Source organism: Danio rerio, chromosome 1, assembly GCF_049306965.1.
Source record: "Danio rerio strain Tuebingen ecotype United States chromosome 1, GRCz12tu, whole genome shotgun sequence".
Taxonomy (NCBI): Eukaryota; Metazoa; Chordata; class Actinopteri; order Cypriniformes; family Danionidae; genus Danio; species Danio rerio.
Window position 1 is genome coordinate 29,692,815 of NC_133176.1, and position 24,686 is coordinate 29,717,500.

Here is a 24,686-nt window from a genome sequence, read left to right on the forward strand (position 1 = left end):
CATTGACGTTGGATGCCGACCGCCGTTAAACATCAAGGAAGAAGTAGGTTGTTGACTCCCATAGATATATACATTAGATGTCGCCTGGCCTATTGTTGTCTAGTGGACGGAATGCGTCAATAGCGCCGCCATCTTGCTACAGGGTAGCGCTCCTTTGAAATGAATGCGGGACCAAGGTACAGTGGAGGACTGTGGCCATCCAAAGCCGGAGATATATATACACTTATATCTATGATCGGGAGTTTTCCTGGATGTTAGTATGTAATTATTATTTTTTTAATTACGAAAATTATAATTTTACACCATTTTTCTACATTGATGTATCAGAAACCGCACTGGCATTCTTGACAAAAAAAGCTTGTCTTTGATAAATTTAATCTAATCCGTGTCCTGAAACACACCTCCTCTCCCGCTTTCACTTCTCATACTGACGGAGGGAGCGATTCGTTTGTGAATGAATCCCCCGAACGACTCTTTCACTAACGTTAGCCGACAATAATACAAGTTTCTGGCAGCGCAGCATCTCGTTGTCATATTTCTTTTGCATTGTTTGCTGATTTTATTAAACAAAACTAGCATAAGCCGAGTGTTTAGTGCGATTTGGAACTGCTTTGTCGTATGGTGAGTGCAGTAAGTGACTGTATCAGATATAACGTTAACGTTACCTGATTAGCACAAAAGTTCAGAACATACAAAAATCGCAAAAAAACTTATTATTACCTATGAAATGTTCTGCCTTTGTGCTTTGTTTTCTTTGTTTGCTCGTTACTACACCCGTAGACAGTGCTAAAGTCCTGCATCTTCACGTAATAACACTGTCTTGAGTGCGGTTGAATGACATTTGTCCTGGGAGCACTGTACCTATGTGGCGGCGCTATTGTCGCATGCTCAGGGTCCCTATGCGATATCTCTTGTATATATCTATGGTTGACTCAAACCAACAATCCACCGCAGTAGGTGGCGGTAATGCACCTTTTCGTTGGATGCTGAATGCAAAACAAAAAGAAGAACAGCAGCGCAGTTATGTGTATCGATTCTGTACGTATCACAGAGAAAGGTACTAAGAACTGATTACGGATGCAACTAACATTAACGTTGAGCGGATTACAGATCCCGAAGTTACTTTGGGAGCTCCGACAAGAGAAGATTATAGAATATTTTCAATGAAAAGGTTTGGACTGGACTGTTTGCAATATGTAAGTTACAGGCGAGCAGTGAAAGGTGGGCCATTACCGCATTTTAAACGTTTATCTTCTAATTATAAAAACTGTAAGAAAAGCAATAACATTGACTCGCTACTGCTTAGCGTGGTTTTAACAGTTTTGTACCCAGCAAACAATCAACGTCCGATGACCGGTAAAAAGGCGTCCCCTACACGTCCCGTCATGGTTGAAAATTTATCCAAAACGGAAATTGATATCACGTCACGTCTTTTGGCCTTGAATAAATAGTCTGTTCTGCACGACATCTGAATGTATTAATTTACCTTATAATGTTATTTATTATTATTGCAATAACAGGCGATTACAATAAAAAAATACAGTAGAATAAGTATAATACAATGTAAATATATCGCACGAAAAGAGAACAATTTTAAAGAAGTTTTACAATGGCAAAGAGAAAGATAGTGACAAAAAAGACAATAAAAAAGAGAGGGGCACACGAATAAAATAATAAAAATTTATGGAAAATATTATGCTTTGTTTTATGAGTCTCTGAAAGGGTAGGTACAGATCCATTTCCTGTTTAAAAAATACAAAATTTGGTTTCATTTTTTTATATTTACACAGGTATATAAAAAACTTTGCATATTATCCCGAAAAAAAAAAACTTAGCATATTATTAACCCGAATTAAGGAATTGCTTTTCTTTAATGTAATACATGTCTATAGCTTAAAGAAAAACAAATCTTTTGGACAATTAGAGTCTTTACATCAGATCAAAAAAAAAATTAATGATCCCAAAGAAGTGAGCAACAGAATCTGAAGTTCCACAGAAAGAACAAGAGTAATATAGTTAATTTCCTTTATTTCTGATAAGTTCATATTTCCTAATACAGAATTTATGCTGTTTTTCAGTTTTTTGCCTTTTGACCACATGATTTTACATAGGCCTAAACTGCTGTCTTAAATTAATAATTTTAACAAATATTTTACAACAAAAGTAACTATACTGGTTAATTTATGAATAAAAATATAATGCAAAATATCCTGAATTTATCACATGAAAAATGATCATGTACATGTTTTATAGGTTGTAGTCATGCCTGTATATGTTGCTTTTAGCATAGAATAAATGTATTACAGTTTTTCTCAGTCACTTTGCCACATTTTTTTAGATCAGAAGTGAAATTTGCAAAACAGTGAGCATAAGTGTATTTCTCAAAACAACGCATATAATTAGCAAAACACCACAGGTTACCTGCAAAAGCTCTCCTGCTCAATTAGTTCAGCTCTCAAAACAAATTTTCTGTTTCAATGTACATGTCAGTGGCTTCAGAATGGCAAGTTCTTCTATCATTGTGTTCAATATTATCATGTTGTCAATATTAGTGTACTCTGGAGGGCTGTTCTGATCTAAACTATGGCAATATTTTGTTTGGCTGTTTGTACATTAATTTGTTGCCAGATCATGTCATTGTGATACAGAATAGGAAAATACAGCACTGCATAACACAAAGAAAAAAACAAAGTAAAAATGTGAACATAGGACAACCTTCTTTTAGACCTTCATTAAAAAAGTCAAGATTTACCTGGGAGAAATTGACAAATTGTAAAGTGATTTAGGAAAAAAATTCTAATGGAAATGTATAAAAATGCATTATGACAAAATATATGACAACTTGTTCAGCCATTTTTCATGTAAGGAAATGCCATGAACGAACAATTAAATGTTGTGGGGAGGGAAAAGATTCAACAGAGGCCAAAATAATAGTTTGATCAACATTACATCAGCAATTGATAATGTAGGAAGCATCAGAGAATTGCACATAATCATTTGCATGGAAGCATTTGCAACTTGTTCATATTGAGAAACTGCTTTCCTGATGTACAGGAAGTGACACGATGATGTGAAGATTGAACAGGGAGTTTTGAGAATTTCAATTCTGATCTGAGAATTGCACCAGAGAAAAACTGTTACAGATTTAATGTTTATTCATTAAATAAAATAACCACAACACCTGAAAGTACAAAAACACTAAAATAATGGGTTATGTATAAGACCTGCTCTTTGAAGAAATAAGCAGCTTTAGCCTAATGCAAAAAAAAAAAGTTTGCACTTTGCAGTCAAAATTGATAAGAATTTAATTTAGCAAAAGAAAAAACATGCAATATATTTTAGACGGAATTCAGTGTAAAATGTAAGACAATTTATTGAATTATTCTAGAATATTTTGTAGAGTGAATCAACATGAACGGCAGCTGATATTTTTTTTTATCTAACAGCTGAAAAACTACATGCTGAATGCTGTGAGTTTGCATCAGCCTATCCTCACTCGCTATCCTTCAGCTTGGTCTCTGATGTATCAGGGGTCACCATAGCAGAATGAACCACCAATTATTCCAGCATATGTCTTAGACAGCGGATATCCTTCCAGCTGCAAACCAGTACTGGGAAATACCCATACACACATTCACACACACACACACACTTATACACTACTGCCAATTACTCCCTATTATTCATCTATACCTCATGTCTTTGGACTTTTTTACTTTTGTACATTTTTGAGGCGCTACTTTACTTTTACTTGAGTACAAAAGTTTTATTTTTACCAAAGTAATTTTAAACATGAGTATCGTTACGTCTTCTTAAGTAAAGGATTTGTGTACTTTTGCCATCTCTGCGCACACATACACACACACACACAGAGCGACACACAGCATCTCTCATTCACACACATGTAAACAGCATCCATATATATGCGCTTGTGCTCGCTTGCTCAGGAGCGATATTGTTAGACCGCGCCCATGCTCCTGCTCCCTTTCAAATTACACCACCGGTCAAATTTACCGACCGCTCCCGCGCTTTATTCGTAAATTTATTCTCGCAGTGCAAGAAATCTGGTCGGATCCCATGGCTCCCGGGCTACAGCAGCGGGAATGTAGACCTCTCGTATTTACCACGTCTCCTGGTTTTGTATGAACGAGAAGGAAATACTGCCAAACTGCAGGTTACTTGGTGCGCGACTCGCCATCCTACCTCACCTCTATCTCTCTCTCCTCCACATGGTCCTGTTATGACAATCATGCATATTCATTTTTAGCCATTAAATAAATAATATTTATTATTTAATACTTGTCTCCTATTTAAGTGAATTGTTTTTATGACGGTTTAACAGTATTGAAAGTGACATCGTTGCTATTTTTAGATCCCGCGTTATACCATATTACTGTATTACCACTTAAGCCTACTGTCAAGTGTCTCTCTTTTTTTTTAAAAATAAGACCAAACTAATTTGTTCTTTATTCTGCATTAAACAGAGAAGTTAAATGTGCTAATTACATTTTTTTTAAGTTACTCGATTGTTGAACGAATTCAACAGTTTGCTGTATTCTTGCTGGAATGTGTGTCTGGCCTCTGTTTTAATAATTATTTCCTCAGTGCTACACCAAATGGTGTGGGGAAAACACATAAACCATGTCATCTCTTATCACATCCTTTAGCTACTTTTCTGGAATGCACAGTAAAATTAATAAACATCTCTTAACTAATTTCCAAACTCCAATTTTTATTTCTATTTTATTTATTTATTTATTTTTTTTTAGGATTTGTCAGCCAGTTTGTTTGCCAACGATGCGCCGTCATTGGTTGCTGGTTGGTGCTTGTGGCTGGGTGCTACTTATTCTTATGTTTGTCAGCAAGTTCATCAACTTCAGCTTCAGAACACCAGGTGGTATGTTTAAATATCCTGAGCAAAAAATTTTAAGATATGCGCAATTAAATGTGTTTTATGGTTATTCTACTATTCTAATTTGTAACTTCATTACAAATTACAAATTACAACTTCAACATTAACAATTTTGACATATAAATGGCATTAAGGCACTCCCAATGTTTCCCTTTGATTCATTTTTAGACTATGCAGGGAGGTCAGAGATATTTGTTTGGACTTTGTCATCTGTTACTACAAAACTTCCTTCAGTTGTGTGGCCGGAAAAGGGAGCATCACAGCCATATATATTGGTGAGACAGTTTGTTGGTTTATATTTTTGCTTTATCTAAAGCAACTTGAATTGTTTTTAGTTTTACATGAATGTTTTTTGTGTCATTTATATTAATGGTTTTGCTTATTAGTCTTCAGTTAGTCCCTCTGTGGTGGAACCCATAGACTGGCACTTAGTGAACGAGAAGCGTTTGGAGCAGTTGTCAACAGTTTGCAGCAATTCATCTATTTGGAACCTTACTCACACAACTGTGCGCAAGTTTGTCTTGGACCGCATTTTTGTTTGTGACAAGCACAAGATACTCTTCTGTCAGACACCCAAAGTTGGAAACACACAATGGAAAAAGGTTCTCATTGTCCTTAATGGTAAGACGTGTTCATGTAAAAAGTAAAATGAATGAAAATAACATTTGATAAATTTTACAGCTTAATAAAAACTTTTTTCCATTATACCTCAAATAAGATGAATTATGGCAAATTGTGTGTCTTTCTTAAATGTAAAACATGCTGTTTTTTTGTGTTTGTTTTTCAGGAAAGTTCTCCAAGGTTGAAGCTATACCAGAGAACCTAGTTCATGACCATGAAAGAAATGGCTTACCTCGCCTGTCTTCTATGACTGACACAGAAATCCATCAAAGGTTCATATTAGTTCACTTAACATAAACAATTATGTGAAGACTAGTTTTTTGTCAAATAAATGCACCTTATCCGCATTTTTTAAAAATCATTTTATTAATCATTTACTTAGTAGATTGATTGGCTGGCCAGTATTTGGTATCTAGTTAAGAACGCTCTGCAGAGTAGAGAAACCTGCGTTGTGAGAAATGCGGGCGGTGGAACAGAAGCAAGAAACTCTCTCTTGCATGGTTGTGAAAAAGTAGCCTGTCTATGCATTTTCCCTACAAGCACACCGTCTGACAGTGTATTGCTGGAAACATTATAACCCCATTCTTCAATTAAACCGGACAAAGTCAACATGTTAGTTTTTCTGGCAAAGAATTTAAAACAAAATACAAAAGGTGAAGAGAACCTACGCTGTTTTTTTAAACATCTGACTTATATTGTTACTAGGTTAATATTTTCTTTTTACTTATAATTATTAATATTTATATTATTATTACACTGATTAGTAAAGTGCCATTTACGCTATTTGTTAAGTAAAATGTAACGTTTAATTGTTATTATTATACGGTTTCAAGCAGTTAAAGTTATTTAATATTTAACTACAATAGTTATAAACAGTTTTGTGTTGCTTTATTAACGAAAGTTCAAAAATAAACGCGTACACTTATACGGATGTTTTATTTATTAATATTTAATTAAGTTATTCCTTAATTTTTACATAAAAGGTAAATTAACTTGGGTAGGCTACTTTATTTGTTGATGTACGAGATCTAGGAACATGTTTGCCAGTAAATAATGTTCTCACCACATTAAAAAAATAGATAGATAAATAACTTGCGCAAAGGATACAATAAAAAAAAAAAATGCAAGAGCTTAATCTTTCAAAGTCTAGAGAGAGAATTAATATTAGTTAATATTAATGATTATAACACGACTTGCGTTGTATGATAAACGCCTCACAATGTCGTGATCTTTTCTGAAGAACAGATAATTCATGTTATCGCCGTCTCCCCAGCCAGGTTTTCATCTGCTTTTTTTCTTCTTCTTCTCGCTACAAACAATGAAGTATCTGCGCCAGACCAGTGGTTTAAATTATATTTTACTCTCCTGATTTCTTTTCTTTTTATTTAAAAAAAACATAAATGTTTAAAGTTTTGTATTGCATATATATTTTTAAAGATTATCATTCAGCCTACCTGCAGCGCATATAATGCCTAGTTCAGACTGCGTGATTTTAGCCCGGATTTTAGCTCGCCGACAGGTTTTGAGAAATCGCAGACAAATGCCTGAAATCCCAGGCGAATCACTGCTCGTGTACGTGAGTGACAATCATACAGTATGAACTTTCAAAGACGCGATCTGAGAGAATCGCCGATGAGTCGGCGATGCCTGTGAGATATTTGGCATGCTAAATATTTGGAGCTGTCGGCGATTCAAATCATGCCGTGTGAATTGAGTTTTGACTGAAAATAACATCAGCCATCGCCTACAGCCAATGAGAGAGCAGCTTTCACTTGTGCGTGCGTGTCTGTATACCTGCTGCAGGCCAGCGGGAGGCTGGGGGAGAAGTTAAAAGCGCTCTTTTTCGGTTTATTTGGACCCACGAAACGGAGGAAAACTAGTGGAGATTTGACAGGACTCAGGAGCAACCGTGTCTGTTTGACATTTCATACAGAAAGAAATTAGTTTATTATCAACTTTGAGGAGAAATGGCTAGTTCCCTTTAAACCCAGGCGAGCAAACATGTACATGTTATACCCCATTAAAGGCTTCTTTCTCATTATGTAGTTAATAACAAAAGATATACTACGTGTTTTTGGCTGTGAGACGTAGTTTGGACTAAGTTGTCGGCGATTCTTCCTATAGTAAAGTCATGCAATGTGAATGTCCCTGTGGCCGATCCATCTTGCAGTGTAAACAAAGCAGCGACGAAACGCTAGCTCAGATAATCATGCAGTGTGAAAACATCTGTGACACGACTACTTTAAAAATCATGCAGTCTGAACTCGGCATAAGAGGTTGTGTGCTGGACAAATCCTCTTTACTCATGCTACCTATTTCATTTATGACACTGTAAACTTGACTTGGCAGGCTGATCATCTTTAAACTCATAAGGTATCTTTAACTTGAGACTGCTTCTGCAAAATGTGATGTTTCTTATTACAATTGTTAGCGGTGTCAAAATGAAAGCAAACATTAAAAAGGGTTTTGTTTTATCAATTGTATAGTTTAGTTTTAATAATAATGTATATAATAAATTATAATATTGATTAATGTGTAGACTACAGTGTCCAACAAAAACATTTTTATTAGGTTACTCTAATAGACCTAATCCCTAACTGAAAAATGAATGTGAAAAGGACAGGCAGTTGCGTCTTTGCTAAAATTAATTTAACGACAAATTTCTTTTGCGTTTTTTTTCCCCTTTAGAGATCAAGAGAGCTGTATTTAAATAATTATTTAACTAAAACATGAATTGAATGCCCAGTTCTTTTGTGTGTGAGGTAAGTGCGCCTCCGCATCTGCGTTTTTAAAGGTTACAGGTGCACCCTGACCAGACGCGGGGACTAGATCTCTGCACTAGGGTTGTAACAATGTACCGGTATGACGGTCTACCACGATTTGAACGTGCACGATTATCATACCATGAACAATTGCATATCAACGGTTTTAACCCTTAAAGACCGAGACAGCCGCCCGCGGCTAAAAATAAGTATTGCTCTTAAATGTTTAATAACTTTTGATCCGCTGATCTGATTCATACAATTCAAAGATTGACATAAAGAAGAGAATCTCAACTTTCCAGTGCTGTATCACATAACATTCGCAGACTTTCAGAGGCTCTGGAATCAGTGCGGTTACGTCATCAAAATTTGACAACGCTGATTTGACAAAGAAACGCTCGTCACTGTGTCTCCGGACAAACCAGACATGATACATTGATGCATTGTCCCTCCTCCATGCCCAGATTGGTTCAAACTCGCTATCTCTCAACTAATAAGCATAGGTTTCGCTTTTGTTTGTGGACCAACAATGAGCTTTTTGAACAACAAGGAATGAAAGATAGGCATACATTTATGCGCGGTTAAATAAAACGCAAAAAAAAAGTTTTGCATGAAATAATTCTCATACTAAGTACTTTTGCATGCACAGCAGCACAGAAACATGACAAAACAGTGACACAGCAAAGACGAACTGCTGCTCTTGCTGTTTTCAAAAGACGCAAATGAAGGTGCAGCTGTTTGTCTGCATTGCAGACAACCATATCCAAATCCATATCCACAGACAACCATATCCATGCTGGCACATAAAACCTAAGGATGTTCCATATTGAATCTAGTTTCGTTATGTAACTATTTATAGTATAGTAAATATTTATATCTATTTTTTTACTGAGGATTTGCACCATGTTTATTTGGACTTTATTCAGACTTTGACACATTATTTATTATTTTCTTATTTTTTTATTTGTTCATTGTAAGTGGTGTTGTTTATAGCAACTGAAAATATATTATTTGGAAAAAGTCAAATTTGCTTCAATGTTCTATGATTTTGTAACATTTGTAACATACCGTATACCGCGAAACCGTCAAACCGTGGTATTGTTTTAGACGATTATCATACCGTAAAAAATTCATACCGTTACAACCCTACTCTGCACTATTGCTTTAATTTCACAATTTTCATAACTGCATTGCATTTTCATATGGTAAAATATCAAAATTTATGTTCTGAAAGTAGTAGGAATGACGGGAGTGTCACTTTTAAGTGAACTTCTGTCACGTGTTATTTTAGTATGATGAAAAAAAAATTATTTAACAAAAATAGTAATGCAGTATTTGCTCTGCCAAGCCTTCTCTGTTGCTGTGTGGAGCAGCAGCCTGCGTCAGTAACCTTTTTTCTAGTATTTGTTCTAAATAAGTATTCGAAAAAACACGCTATTCGTGCTTATCCGAATACCGTATTCGGGTTCGGCTCCACCCATATATATATATATATATATACAACCCTACTCTGCACTATTGCTTTAATTTCACAATTTTCATAACTGCATTGCATTTTCATATGGTAAAATATCAAAATTTATATTCTGAAAGTAGTAGGAATGACGGGAGTGTCACTTTTAAGTGAACTTCTGTCACGTGTTATTTTAGTATGATGAAAAAAAAATTATTTAACAAAAATAGTAATGCAGTATTTTTCGCTCTGCCAAGCCTTCTCTGTTGCTGTGTGGAGCAGCAGCCTGCGTCAGTAACCTTTTTTCTAGTATTTGTTCTAAATAAGTATTCGTAAAAACACGCTATTCGTGCTTATCCGAATACCGTATTCGGGTTCGGCTCCACCCATATATATATATATATATATATATATATATATATATATATATATATATATATATATATATATATATATATTTATATATAAATATATATATATATATATATATATATATATATATATATATATATTTATATATAAATATATATATATATATATATATATATATATATATATATATATATATATAAATATATATATATATATATATATATATATATATTTTTTTTTTTTTTTTTTGCTTTGCATCGCACCTCCTGCGATGTGCGCATCCGTGATAATCACATCGGGATTTCGATGCTGAAACGATGTATCGTGCAACCCTAATCTGAAGTGTTGTCACACAGTTTTAGGCCTGGATTTCATCAATAGTCTTGCATCTACTAACACAGACTATATAGACTTAGCACTAGTGTTTGAAAGTAATTTGCGTTTTCCTCCTGTAGAAAAACGTCATAAGAACAATGTTTAGTGGCTCAATGTGTTACAACAGTGTTTTTAAAAGTCTAAACACTTTATTGATATAGTGTACAGCCAAGCACATGTGGTCAGAACACAAACGAGTCGCATGTAATAAAGGATTAAGCGTTCACCCAAAGGAAAGTCTGTCTAAGCCAGGTCCAAGCAAAATGCCTGCAGGTGTCTGTAGCTCCGCTCACTCTGCCTCTTTGCCCTTGTTTGGTATCCCGCCGTAGGTGCGATGACACGAGAACAAAATGGTGATGGTTGGCCGCGCCTACTTGTAGCTTTTTTTGCTGTGTTCAGAAACCTATGGGTGACATCACGGATACTACGTCCATATATTGTACAGTTTATGGTGTGAATGTACCACTTACACTTTATACTACAAAATGGCGTAGAACAGTCCGTAAGTTTGTTTGATTTGGGACGAACCTTACGTCTCCTGGAAGGAATTACCATGGTTGAGCTTTTGTTTATAGTGGTGTTGTTGTGCCTGTTGTGATTTTCTGCCTAATTTGTTTCACATGCTCCACAACAGAAGTATGGGCTGCAGGCTGCTGCTCCCAGGCCTCCTTTGCCACATCCAAAAGGCCCCTGGGTTGTCGGCCACAGAGGAGCTCAAATGGGGTGAAACCAGTTAAGGCCTGTGGGACTTCATGGACGCTAAAAAAGGCATAGGGCAACATGAGGTCCCAATTGCGCTTGTCCTTTGTGGCAATCAACCTCAGCATCTGTTTAACAGGTTTGTTGAAGCACTCGACCAAGCCATTCATCTGTGGGTGGTAGACTGTAGTCCTCAACTGCTTCACTCTCAGCAACCTGCAAAGATCTGCCATTAGCCTGGACATGAAGAGAGTACCCTGATCGGTCCGGATCTCTGGTGGGATGCAGAGAGAGCAGGAAAAGCTCCTAAACAATGACATTGGCGGGGGCTTTTTGGGTAGTCAATCACCAGGATGTGCTCATGTCCCTGGGCAGACATAGGCATAGATCCATCTCAAAACGCTCAAAGTGCACCTCAGTGGTGGGTAACTGGATGAGTAGACCGGGGGAGGGGTGAAACAGGATTGGCAGAACTCAGGCTTGGGTCCGGTAGTATTTCAGCCTGATGTACCCGTGTTGTTCTTTTGCAAATGAGCACCCTCCCTTGACCTTTTGGAACACATAGAACAGGTTAGAATTTTGAGAAGAGGACTCACCGTCTCTCCTGCAGTCCGGGACCAAAAGAACAGGCCTCTGATGGGGTCTTCGACTCTGCGTCCGTCGACGGGGGCTCCCTCTGGAGCTGGCAGGCAGGGCAGTGGTGGCTAGCAGCGATCAAACTCAGGCCAGTCTCTACCATGCAGCACGTGCACTGGTAAGTCTTTTACCACTCCCAACTTCTACTGGTCATGTGTCGAGATGTTGGAAATGGTCACACTGCCAGCTGGAACTTTTCAGGTGTCCCCAGTGGACACAGGTGAATGGCAAGGAGATTTTTGATCCAGCCAGGGGTGCACTGATTCACCCTGTACCTGACTAATTGCACTTCCAGGGTCCAGGAGGGCAAAATGGCTTGCCATTAATTTTAACATCTGCTTCAGGGGCTCTCTCTCAGGCAGCTCCCAGTGGACAATACTACCTGACAGCCAGGTTCAGGAAGGGGGCATCAAAATCCCCATGGGCATTGGCTCCTTCTGTGGAAAGTAAGCCACCAGCCTGCCTCCGATGCGTGTTGCTCCTGGACCACCCTCTGTGGAAAGGCAGTGCTCGCTGCCCTCCTTCCCTGTTTAGGGTTGTATCCACCAGCTCAATGGCCTCGACAAGCTCCAAGGTGGTCGACAGGTTTCTCATCCCCACTTGTCGACGATGTGACCGAGGGAGAGCCCGGATCAGTCTGTTCATGACCACTCGCTCTGCTACCTGGCTGGCTGTTGGGTGCCCCTCGAAAAACACAGTATTGCGTGAGCCGAGCTAGATTAGCTGCTTGGGCATGAGCTGGCAGGTGGGGTTTATACACCCAGTCAAAAAATTGTTGACCTGCACATGTTGGTGATAGTCCCAGATGGGCCAGAGTTTCCCACTTCGCTTCCACAGAGCAATCAGTTTCACAGTGCCTCACCCGTTGGCAGGGGGCCAAAGCCTGTGCCCAGTCATTGACATGCCACCCCTACATTGTGACGGTGGTCTCAAACACCTTTATATAGGAGTCGATGACGTTATGGGGGTCAATTTTGGTAGGATCTGAGTGGCGCGTACTTGGGGGTCTGGCAGCAAAAAGCGTTGAGTGGCAGCTATGCATGGGCCCAAGAGCTCCTGCTCTGTCTGCTCCTGTCGAGTGGCCAGGTGCTGGCTACTGGCAAAGGCTAACTTTGGTGAGCCACTGGAGAAGTTGGTCTATGTTGAAACAACGGGAATGTTTGCCTAAAAAAAAAAAATAATTAAGGGGTCTGTGCATCAGTGATTCTTCACTCTTTTGCCTGCATTCTCCATCAGTGTAAATGGGAAAAGAATCACACAACAAGTAGGATTAAAGTGTAGGTCCCAGAGGGTGGATTTATTTTTAATTGTGACAAACAAGTGCGATTAAGGGTGGTGCACCGCTGTGTGTTGTTCTCTTTTCCTTTAGGTGCAGGCTGTCAGTATAGTGCTCCAGGATGGCTGATCGGTCATTAGCTGCTGTCTGAAAGAGGAAAAAGTGAAGGCGTTAGTGCTCTGTCTCATAGAGATGTGTCTCCCACTCTGGCTGAGTTTGTAAGACTTCTGTAGCTTGTGGTTGATTAGCTGCAGCTGGCGCTGATCAGCCTGGACCTAGGGTGTGCAGGTGTTCTTCGTTTTCCAGAGTGGCACTGATGACCATTAATGCTGGACAGTTTAATGCGTTATTATGCAGTTCATGCATAAATTAATTAATCAATGGCATCAATTATTTTATCGATAATATTTTGAAACTTCGTTGTTCATTGGCTTTAAATACACATACTGGGAAGCCATAGGTCACAAGAGGTTGGATAATTGATTAGTATTGGCATGGGTAACATAATTCTCACACTTCCCAACCAATGAGAGCATTTCGGGAAGGACTAAGACTGCCGTTGCTTCTGTATATAAAGAGATGACTCAAAAAAAAGAAAATGATAACTCAAGAAATGAACCTATCAAATTTTTGATAACACTTGATAGAGAACTCAAAAATGAACTAACCTTCTCCTACGCCTGGACAATGTGTGTATGCAGGACTTGTTTTTCTCGATTCAAATAAAAGATTTGTTCAAAATCAACGAATCATTCAAGAATGACCCATCACTAGCTCTCACATGAACTGGATTGGTACAATAATATGGATAAAAGTAGCAAGCTCTTAAATGGAAATTTTCAGTAAATGGTGAAGTTGTCAAAATCAAAGCTTTGTCACTACTGAAGCAGAGTTTCCAAATCAGCAAAGTACTTCAAGTCATCACTCGAATACAGTAAACAGTGAATGAAGTAACTTTAGGGCTCAGCAGACTCCTTTGGGGAGTTCATTTACATTTTCAACTAAATAAAGAATCTAGTGTTTTTTTAGCAACTCGCTTGGTGGAGAGGAATACATAAATGCTGAGTTGATTTTGTTTTATTTCTATTTCTTAAGATGTTAGTTGTTTATTATTCAAAGAAAATTGAGTACAAGCATGTACTTCACAGATTAAAATTCGTTGTTTTCAAACACTTTACCTCACTCCTAACAGTGGCAGCTGCTACAGAATGGACCATTTATGTAGTTTCCTGATAAAATGAAAAGTTTTTGTTTTTACTGGTTACAAAATACATTTCTGAATGCTAAGTTGATGTTGCTTGCAACTGTCCTGTTGTAGACCCTCTTCACAAGCCTGTCGCCTGACACATTTAACGGTCATCATAATATTAAATCCTTGAACGTTTTTAATGTTTAAATAATAAAAAAATGTATGAACATTTATATGCATTTATTAATATATTATGTTATCTTTGCGTGAAATTACAAAAAAAAAGAATTACCTCTTATACAAGGTGTTTCTAATGCAGCTTCTATGGGGCTGAGAGTAAATTTGATATCAGTCTCACACAATTTTTTCCTTTTTTTGAAAGTCTTGATAACACCATAGTGGAGTTTTTCTGAGAGACCCGGAAATGGGAAAAAGGGTCTGTTATCAAGCCTCTAAAATCTGAACTTAACTTAATTTCTATTACAAATTTGGTAACCTTTTATGCTCTGGTAGTGGCAAATACCTTTGGTTGTAAATTCAATTTGACTATGCCATTAAAGTTGAGATTTAAAATATTGTAACTGCCAAAATGCTATGGGAATATGTTTTGTTCTTGTTCATACACTTACTCTATACTTTTGAAAATAAAATGCTTACTGCGTCTTTTTAAAAAGCATTCGTTTTTTATGCATAACAAATCAAATAATCACATTTTTTCACAGAAAACCATGCAATAAATCGTGATTACAAAAATTAATTGTTGTCTAGCAACAATTAATATACAGTTGAAGTCAGACTTATTAGTCTCCTTTTGAACTTTAACCTAATTAACCTAGTTAAGCCTTTAAATGTAACTTAAAGCTCTATAGAAGTTTCTTGAAAAATATCTAGTAACATATTATTTACTGTCATCATGACAAAGATAAAATAAATCAGTAATTAGAAAGGAGTTATTAAAACTATCATCTTTACAACTATGTTGAAAAAAATATTTTCTGTTAAAGACATTGGGGAGAAAAATAAACAGGGGGGCTTATAATAACATGGAGACAGGATCACAAAGGTTCTTTGAAGGTCATGTAAAACGAGTTGACTAAATATCCTAAATGATTTAGTAATTCATTGAAAATCCAACCACCAACTCCACCTGCTTTGTATAGCTGCAATCTTAAGCAAATGTTTTCAATTAACTGTATTGTTAAAACATTGATTTATCTGCTTTGTTCATCCTCACTTATAACTGTATTAAGTTTTATTGTATGGCTGATATGACATAATGTTATTCTGATGTGTTTGTTTCACAGGTTGAATTCCTATTTCAAGTTCTTTATTGTCAGAGACCCATTTGAGCGCCTTATATCTGCTTTCAAGGACAAGTTTGTGAAGAACCCAAGATTTGAACCCTGGTACAAACATGACATTGCCCCAGCCATTGTTCGCAAATATCGCAGAAGCCACCACGATGACAGCGAAAGTGTTGGTCTTCGGTTTGAGGATTTTGTGCGTTACTTGGGTGACAAAACAGGCCGACAGCACTTGGACAGGCAGTTTGGTGACCACATTATTCACTGGCTGACATATGCTGAGCTTTGTGCTCCTTGTGATATTTCCTACAATGTTGTGGGACACCATGAAACTCTGGAGCTTGACGCTCCTTATATTTTAAAATCTGCTGGAATTGCTGGTCTGGTGTCTTACCCCAGTATCCCACCAGGTATAACACGCTACAACCGCACAAAAGTGGAACGCTACTTTTCTGGAATCAGTCAACGAGACATTCGCCGCCTTTATGCTCGTTACCAGGGAGACTTCAGCTTGTTTGATTACCCGAAACCTGCCTTCTTACTAAACTGATGGAGATTTCTTGTGAATATTTAGGAGTTTATAGCTTACTTAAAAATAGGGTGCCTATTTGACCTACATGATGGATGGATGGAATATATTTTTTTACACTAATCTGAGACTACACAATAATTTATTTACATGTTGACAAAGTGACTTTGTCAAGGCACTTTAAACCATAATCTTCTTAACTGAAACAGTGCATCAGAAAAGATGATATTTTCATTTTGTTTTTAAATGTATGATTTGACAAATTTTCACTTGTTTTAGAGTGCAAGTTTTCTGTTTACCATATAGTGATTCCGTTGTGATATTACTTTACGAATTTAATTCATTTCAGACATTGGTCAAATGTGGACTGTTTCCTTTTTTTTTTCTTTGATGCCTTTTTTTAACAATAAACGAAATGTTCTTTATCGTGAAATGCAAAAGTTTCTATGGTTAGGGTTATGAGGTGTAAACATTGTTTCAAAAAGATGTGCTCAATATTTACAGTTTGTGGCCATGAAAGAATATCCCATGTCCAATATAAAAGAGTTAAGAAACCAGGTACCCTGACTGAACACTTCGAGTGCAATAAAAAAAAAGTGTGGTTATGAAGTATTGCCTAATGAATTGTTCTGAAATGGAACAAAGTGATTTGATATTTGAACTGGGTTTGAACTGGGTTTAAAGTTATCAAAAGTTAATGAAGCTAATCTCAAATGCTCAGTGACTATTTAGAGTATTTTACAACTTTTTGAGCACCACGAACCTTATCATATTGCTTTAGTGATTGATTGATATATATATATATATATATATATATATATATATATATATATATATATATATATATATGAATGTTCTAAATTTTAAGTAGATTTGTTTTTAAATCAATTGCTATTAATCCTCTTGAGATCCTCAAATTCTAGTATATTGAACTAAGAAAGTGTTAAATGGCAAAATTGATAAAAATGTTTTTGAGTGAATCTTTATTTTTAAATGATACAAAAAAAAATTATTACAATGCTTTATTTTCTAAGTTAATAAGACTTGCGTCAGGCCATCACGTTGGCGCAGTGGGTAGCATGGTCACCTCACAGCCAGAAGGTCGCTGGTTCAAGTTTCAGCTGGGTCAGTTGGCATTTCTGTGTGGAGTTTGCGTGTTTGTGTGTTTCCTCTGAGTGCTCCAGTTTCCCCCACAGGCCAAAGACATTATATAGATGAACTGGGTAAGCTAAATTGTCCGTAGTGTACTGTATGTGTGTGACTGAGTGTGTATGGATGTTTTCCAGGGATGGGTTGCTACTTTAAGGGCATCCACTGTGCGAAACATATGCTGAATAAATAAGCGGTTCATTCAGCTGTGGCGACCCCAAATTAATAAAGGGGCTGAGCTGAAAAGAAAATGAATGAATGAAGACTTGCCTCAGTTTGTATATATATATATATATATATATATATATATATATATATATATATATATATATATATATATATATATATGTATGTATGTATGTATATATATATGTATATGTATATATATGTATGTAACGGAGTTAAAATAAGGGTTAAATTCATGGTTCAATTGGGAACACTTACCATTGGTTTTTACCTGCAATAGCGTCCATCACAGTAGGGGGCGTTGCTACGTAATCCACCAGCAGTTCTGAGAAGCCTCTCTGCTGGTAAGCTGCTTTGGTGATGGCTGGTTAATGAGTTATTAATTATCAGGCATTTGTGAAACGTTTAAACTGTTTATTTCACTTTAAGACACTGATATCACCAGAGCTGCAAACCAACTAAATCTTTGGTGCTGTGTTTGTCCCAGGTATGTTGAATTACTATTTTGTGATGTTCTGTGTTAGCCGTAGCACATATGCTACATTTTCCACGTGCTAGAATTATGTGTTTTGCTGTTTATGAGTATTTATTCTGTTCTGTCGTTCCTTTTCTTAAAAAAGTGTTGATTATTGGTCACATAAGCTTACTGTTTATTTTCACTAACGGTTACTGTATTGAAATAGTGATTTGGATGAGAGATGAATAGAGGCAGTTTTATTTAATTTTCATGTATGTTTTATTTACATTTATAACCACTATACATCACAATGTATAAGTTTAGACAAAATGTAATGTACCAGCAGTTCTGAGAAGCCTCTCTGCTGACACTAATATCACCAGAGCTGCAAACCAACTAAATCTTTGGTGCTGTGTTTGTCCCAGGACAATAAAAGAAGTTTAAGTGACCACACCTACCTGACTCGCAGCATTCTTCAGGATCCCAGCGCCAACACAGAGTCACATTGGTGCCGTGACTCGTTGTTTCTTCAATCAACATGGCGTCTGAAGCGGCCGAGGATTCACCTAAAAGTTTCATTGGGAGTCAGGTGGACTGTTTTGCTCAAGAACTGTGATCATTTATTTGAAAAGTCGAAATTTTATTCACTCAGTGACTGCATTTATCAGATTTTACTATTAAGGACAATTTTTCTTTTTTTTATCAGCTGCATATTTGTGGATTTTAATGTTTTTTTTATTAATTTTGGGTTAAGATTTTTGATCAGTCATTCACAATGAGCAATATTGATGGTTTTCATACACCTGTATGTTGAAGTAAAGGTAGAGGATGGGGTTTGTTAAAAGTGCCACAGTCTTTACAGGTCAGTGAGCCTAATGTACAGCACGATGCACATGCAAATACAGAAAATGATTTACCAAATTTAGATATGTTGGATTGTGAGGGCCTACCTAATAGTCATGTGTCAAATGCTTCAATGGAGCAACAGGGCGTGTTTTCATCTACCCCATTTCCTAACTCACAGCCTCAGAATTTAGTCGCAGCAATGTCTGACATAATTAGTCAAGTTGGTCAGCAAATTGCTGATAGTATAGTGACTAGATTAAACCAAACACATTCAGTTGAGACACATCCAGTGATTGATTCCCCAAAACATGTGACTACAGATAATACGAGCTCACAAATGCTGGACTTATTACAAAGCCAGATGTCATTTTCCAGAAATGTGAAAGAACCTCCAAGCTTCAGAGGTAAAATGTCTGACACTGTTGACTTAAATGAGTGGATAGATATCGTCAGGGACTACATTAAGCGGAACAATCTGAGGAAAGAACAGCAAGCTGAGGAGATTATGGTCCATCTGAGAGGCAAAGCAAGAGATGTGGTTAAGTTTGGAATAAGGAACAGTGATGTGAACATTGTGCATAACCCTGATGCAATTTTTAGTATTCTCAGGAAACATTTTGAAGCTACTCCCTGCTCTCCTCTACCGCTGGCAGATTTCTATACCACACTGCCTGGACCAGATGAGGGTGCTTATGAGTACTGGTTGAGGTTAAACCGTGCAGTTGATGTTGCTGCTGATCGCCTAAAGGAACAGGGAAAAGTGCTGGATTGTCCAGGAACTGAGGTAACACGCATGTTCATCAGACATTGTCCTTGTAAAGAGCTTGCCATAACTTTTCGATCTAAAACGATGGATCAATGGACTGTACAAGAAGTTCATAATATTCTTAATGAATATCACTCTGAAACCAGTCTTGTCGCTGCAGTCAGAAATACAGCATCCATTAAAATTCCTGTTAACAGAACTGAAGTGGAACTCCCAACAGCAGCACTTCCACCTACCTCTAATGTTCAGCAGTCCAGTTCCTTGGAAGTTTCTGCATTAGAGCGAGTCATGAATTTACTGGAAAAAGTCCTGTTAAAAGAAGCCAACAGCAATGAGCCAAGTCGACGATCAAAGCCAAATGTGAGTTTACCCCGAATAAAAGGTTTAAATGACCTACCATGCACTGTCTGTTTAAGTCCTGATCACTCTGGCCTCACACACTGTCGGGAAAAAAAGCTGTGTTTTCAGTGTCACTCACCTGACCATTCCCGCCTTGGTTGTCCTGAGAGAGTAAAATCTCTGTCATCTCATGGGCCAGGAAACTAGCAGATCTACACTCAGGGGAGGATGGTGTAGATCATAAAAACATTCCTCCCAATCAGTGTTGTATGAGTGACCCGGTCTCAGTATATAATCTTACTAATTCTGTTGAGCCTGCAGGAAAAATTATCATTTATCAGAACACGCACAAAGTACAGAAAATTGATAGTCTGTTTTACACACCTGCTACGATATGGAGTGACCTTTAACTGAAAGCTATGATTGACAGTGGTTCCATGGCATGTACACTGAGCGAAACTGCTGAACGTCAGCTGTTGCAGCACAAACCCAACTTACAAAAACTCCCTACCAACGATGTTGTCATTATCGGTTGTGGCGGACAACGTGTCATCCCAAAAGCAATGTATGAACTTGAACTTACAGTTTATGCCTGTACAATGGTTGTTCCAGTTTTAGTTGTCCCAGGCCAAACTGATGATTTAATTCTGGGTAGCAATGCTATCAAATGGCTAATTCAAAAAATGAAGGAAACAGATGGATACTGGAGACTTGTTTCCAGCCCAACTAACCCTGACGATGCTGAATGTCACCAGTTTCTGTCCCTGCTTTCAAATGTTGAACGCTGGAAAGGAGGAGACATGCCAGACAAGGTGGGCACAGCAAAGTTAAGGGAGAAAATAACTCTACAACCAAATCATGAACATCTGGTTTGGGCTCAGCTTCCTGTATCAACCACTGTTTCTATAGGGAGCACAGTTATCATTGAACCAACCCTATCTAAATGCCGTCCAAGAAATGTTATCATAGGGAGAGTCATCACACCTATGTGGGGCAGTAGATGGGTGCCATTCAAAATAATTAATCCAACAGAGAAAGTGATCATCCTTAAGAAGAATACTAAAATCGTGGATGTTTTCACTTGTATAGCTGTTGAAGAGTTGTCTGTACCCGAGTCCATTAAGTGCAATGTTCAGTCTGCTGAGAGTCCCATAGTCCATGTGCATTCCAGTGAGGAAAGAAATGCTGTGCTGGATAAGTTGGGATTGAAAGATCTACATCTGGAAGCTTGTGAAGTATCTGATGAGTGGAAGGACAGACTTCTGAATCTCATTGAGAAATATGAGTCAACATTCTCACGTAGTAAAATGGACTGTGGAGAGGCCACTGACTTTGTCCACAAAATTCATCTGGTCGACGAAAAGCCATTTAGACTCCCTTATCGCCGTGTGGCTCCCTGCTACTATGATAAGCTGCGTACTGTCTTGAGTGAAATGGAATTAAAGGGCATTATAAGGAAGTCTCAGAGTGAATATGCATCTCCACTGGTTTTAGTATGGAAAAAGGATGGTGACCTCCGTATTTGTACTGATTTCAGGTGGCTGAATGCAAAGACCGTAAAGGATGCCCACCCATTACCACACCAGTCGGATGCACTCGCAGCTCTGGGAGGTAATGTTTTCTTTTCTACCATGGACTTGACCTCAGGCTTCTATAATGTTCCTTTGTTTGAAGAACATAAGAAGTACACCGCTTTCTCGTCTCCTTTTGGCCTCCATGAATATAACCGTTTGCCTCAGGGCCTGACTAACAGTCCAGCAACATTCATGAGGATGATGATGTCCATTTTCGGTGGTGAAAACTTCTCTAGCCTCCTTTGTAATTTGGACGATTTGATGGTTTTTGCTCCAAATGAGCATATAGCCCTAGACAGACTAGAACTTGTCTTTTCACGCTTGTCTAGGCACAATTTGAAACTAGCTCCAAAAAAGTGCAAGTTCCTCAGAAGGTCCGTAAAATTCTTGGGACACGTCGTCACTGAGGATGGTGTTCAGACTGACTCTGAAAAGGTGAAAGTAATCAGTGATATTCAAATTGTTGATCTTATGGAAGCAGATGGTATAACTCCTTCTCAAAAGAAAATCAGGTCTTTCTTGGGCATGATTTTATACTATCAGCATTTCATACAGGACTGTTCTGCTAAAGCAAAACCTCTTTTTAATCTCCTATCAAATCAGGCTCAAAATAAAGCTCGCAGGAAGTCTGGACGGTTGAGGAAGTCACTCAACGTAGTTAAGCTTTCACATGAGGATTGGACTAGTGAATGCAACACAGCTTTTGAAACTTTGAAGCAGGACCTACTTCACAGCGTTACTCTTGCACACCCTGATTTCAGTCATCCCTTCATTCTCTCTGTTGACGGTTCATTTGATGGAATAGGAGCTGTGTTGTCCCAAGTGCCACCTGGTGAGAAAATTGCACGTCCAGTTGCTTTTGCAAGTAAAACACTTTCTAAGTCCCAGATAAACTACCCAGCGCATAGACTCGAATTCCTGGCTTTAAAGTGGGCTATTTGCGACAAGTTTAGCCATTGGCTAAAAGGAAGACATTTCACAGCATGGTCCGATAATAACCCTTTGACCTACATTCTAACTAAACCCAGATTGGATGCGTGTGAACAGCGATGGGTGGCAAAGCTTGCTGCATACGAATTCAATCTAAAGTATGTACCAGGTGCAAAGAACGTTGTAGCAGATGCTTTAAGTAGAGAGCCCTTTGTCAAGTCTTGTGTCAGCCATCGTCTGTTGAAAGAACCATACATTTCTCTTCTGGATGAGGTCAATGGTGTTGTTATTGGTACCGTGCAAGATGCCTTTCGTGTTTCCAACCACTGTCAAAATGTGCTAGCTTGCAACAACGATCAGAATGAAAATGAAATGCAGGATGTGAACAACTATTGCTCTGGATCTTTTGGAGCTGATGAAGTTTCTGCTGCATTAAGTGCATATTCTGGGGATGTGGTTGGTCTTTTACCAGCAGCCAATCCAACGTTACCCCAATTTTCTTCTGAAGATCCATCTGTAACAATCCCACTTTCTAGACTTTCCAACCTCCAAGAGCAGGACAGTATACTTGGAAGAGTCATTAACTATGTTCTGAGAAGTAGGCGTCCCTCAAAGAGAGAAAGGACAATGGAACCTAAATCTGTGACATTCTTGTTAAAGCACTGGAAAAAGCTTAAAATTCGTAATCATGTGTTGTACAGAGTAAAAAGGGATCGGCTAATGAATAGAAAAGTCTTTCAGTATGTTGTACCTGCTTCCTTGAGACTTGACGTTCTGCGTGGCGTTCATGATGCCTCTGGTCACCAGGGGTGTGCGAGAACTCTCTCTCTTGCAGCTGAAAGATTCTTTTGGTCAGGGATGAGTAAGGATATTAAATCATATGTAAAGAACTGTCAAAGATGTATTGTCGGGAAAACTCCAGAGCCAGATGCTCGTGCACCTCTTGAGCGAATTCGAACCTCTGAGCCTATGGAACTTGTCTGTATTGACTTTTGGAGTGCTGAACAAACTTCAGGAAAGGCTGTCGATGTCTTAGTTGTGACAGATCATTTCTCAAAAATGGCACACGCCTTCCCGTGTCACAACCAGTCTGCGAAGCAAGTTGCCCGTCGCCTTTGGAATGATTTCTTTTGTGTTTATGGATTCCCAAAGAGAATACATTCGGACCAAGGTGCGAATTTTGAAAGCAAAATGATCAGGAGCCTGCTTGAAATGGCTGGTATCCAAAAATCGCACACCATACCACCCAATGGGTAATGGTTTAGCAGAACGTTTTAATAGAACTCTGGGCAATATGATAAGAGCACTTCCAGTTGAATCCAAGGCAAAGTGGCCGCAACTTCTCCAGACTTTAACCTTCAGCTACAATTGTACTGTACATGAAACGACTGGGTTTGCACCCTTTTATCTCATGTTTGGGCGTATTCCAAGGCTGCCAATCGACATTATGTTTCAGCATGTCCTTTGTGATGACAGAGTGGTCAGCCATCATGAGTTTGTCACCACACTGAGGAGAGACTTGAGCACAGCTGCTGTAATTGCCCGAAAGCACAGCCTCAGAGAACAGAACCGCCATACCATCCTTTACAATCGGAAGGTCAAAGGTGCACCCTTAGTAGTGGGAGATAGAGTTCTGCTTGCAAATCGTGCATTGAAAGGCATGAAGAAGGTTGCAGACAAATGGGACTCTGTTGTGTACGAAGTGCAGTCAGTGAGACCAGAGATAAATGTGTACAGGATTAAGGATTCTCAAACTGGCAGAGAAAAAGTTGTGCACAGGAATCAGTTGCTTCCAGTGAGTTTCCTCTCTTGGGATGTTGATGAAAAGGAGTCTGTTTTGTCAAATCCCACTTGCGCTACTCGTGGCAGTCCTCTAGATCCTGCTCTGATGGAGAATGCCGATTCTGTTTCAAAGACATCAGAATGGTTGTTAAGAATGGATGATTCACAGGAAGATGATGAAAGAGATACCAACTGTGGAGCTTCTGATGTCCACATTGAAATGACTACTTCAGAATGTTCTGAAATTGACCAACACAGTCTTGAACCTGTTCAAAGTACAAAGAACTTACCTGTTACTGAGTCGCATGAGTCCTCAAGCTGTGTCAAAGTCCCTGAAAACAGAACTGTTTCTGTCATTTGCAATCAGCCCACTAGCACACACGCAAGCCACATAACCACTCGCTTAGGGAGACCAGTTAGACCACCTGACAGACTGATTTGTGAAATTGATCAGCAAAGACTTGTAGAGAGTGATCCAAACAGTGTTGCACAAATTTTCACTAACGGTTACTGTATTGAAATAGTGATT

The 24,686-nt window shown here is 38.2% G+C and overlaps 2 protein-coding genes across 11 annotated transcripts in view; one reads left to right on the forward strand and one right to left on the reverse strand.

The window, feature by feature from the left end:
- Position 1: 1 nt before the first annotated feature.
- Positions 2 to 16,772, forward strand: chst10 (carbohydrate sulfotransferase 10). 10 transcript variants are annotated; one of them, XM_073941917.1, is made up of 6 exons: positions 2 to 257; positions 4,770 to 4,894; positions 5,081 to 5,187; positions 5,299 to 5,533; positions 5,700 to 5,805; positions 15,600 to 16,772. In XM_073941917.1, the coding sequence occupies exons 2-6, from the start codon at positions 4,798 to 4,800 to the stop codon at positions 16,147 to 16,149; spliced, it is 1,095 nt and encodes a 364-aa protein (XP_073798018.1). In that variant the 5' UTR covers positions 2 to 257; positions 4,770 to 4,797; the 3' UTR covers positions 16,150 to 16,772.
- snapc3 (small nuclear RNA activating complex, polypeptide 3) overlaps positions 13,101 to 24,686 on the reverse strand; it is a 47,618-nt gene continuing 36,032 nt past the window's right edge. Inside the window, exon 5 of the mRNA XM_073925861.1 lies at positions 13,101 to 13,253. Coding sequence (XP_073781962.1) covers positions 13,134 to 13,253 — 120 coding nt within the window. The 3' untranslated portion in view covers positions 13,101 to 13,133. The remainder of the gene's footprint in view (positions 13,254 to 24,686) is intronic.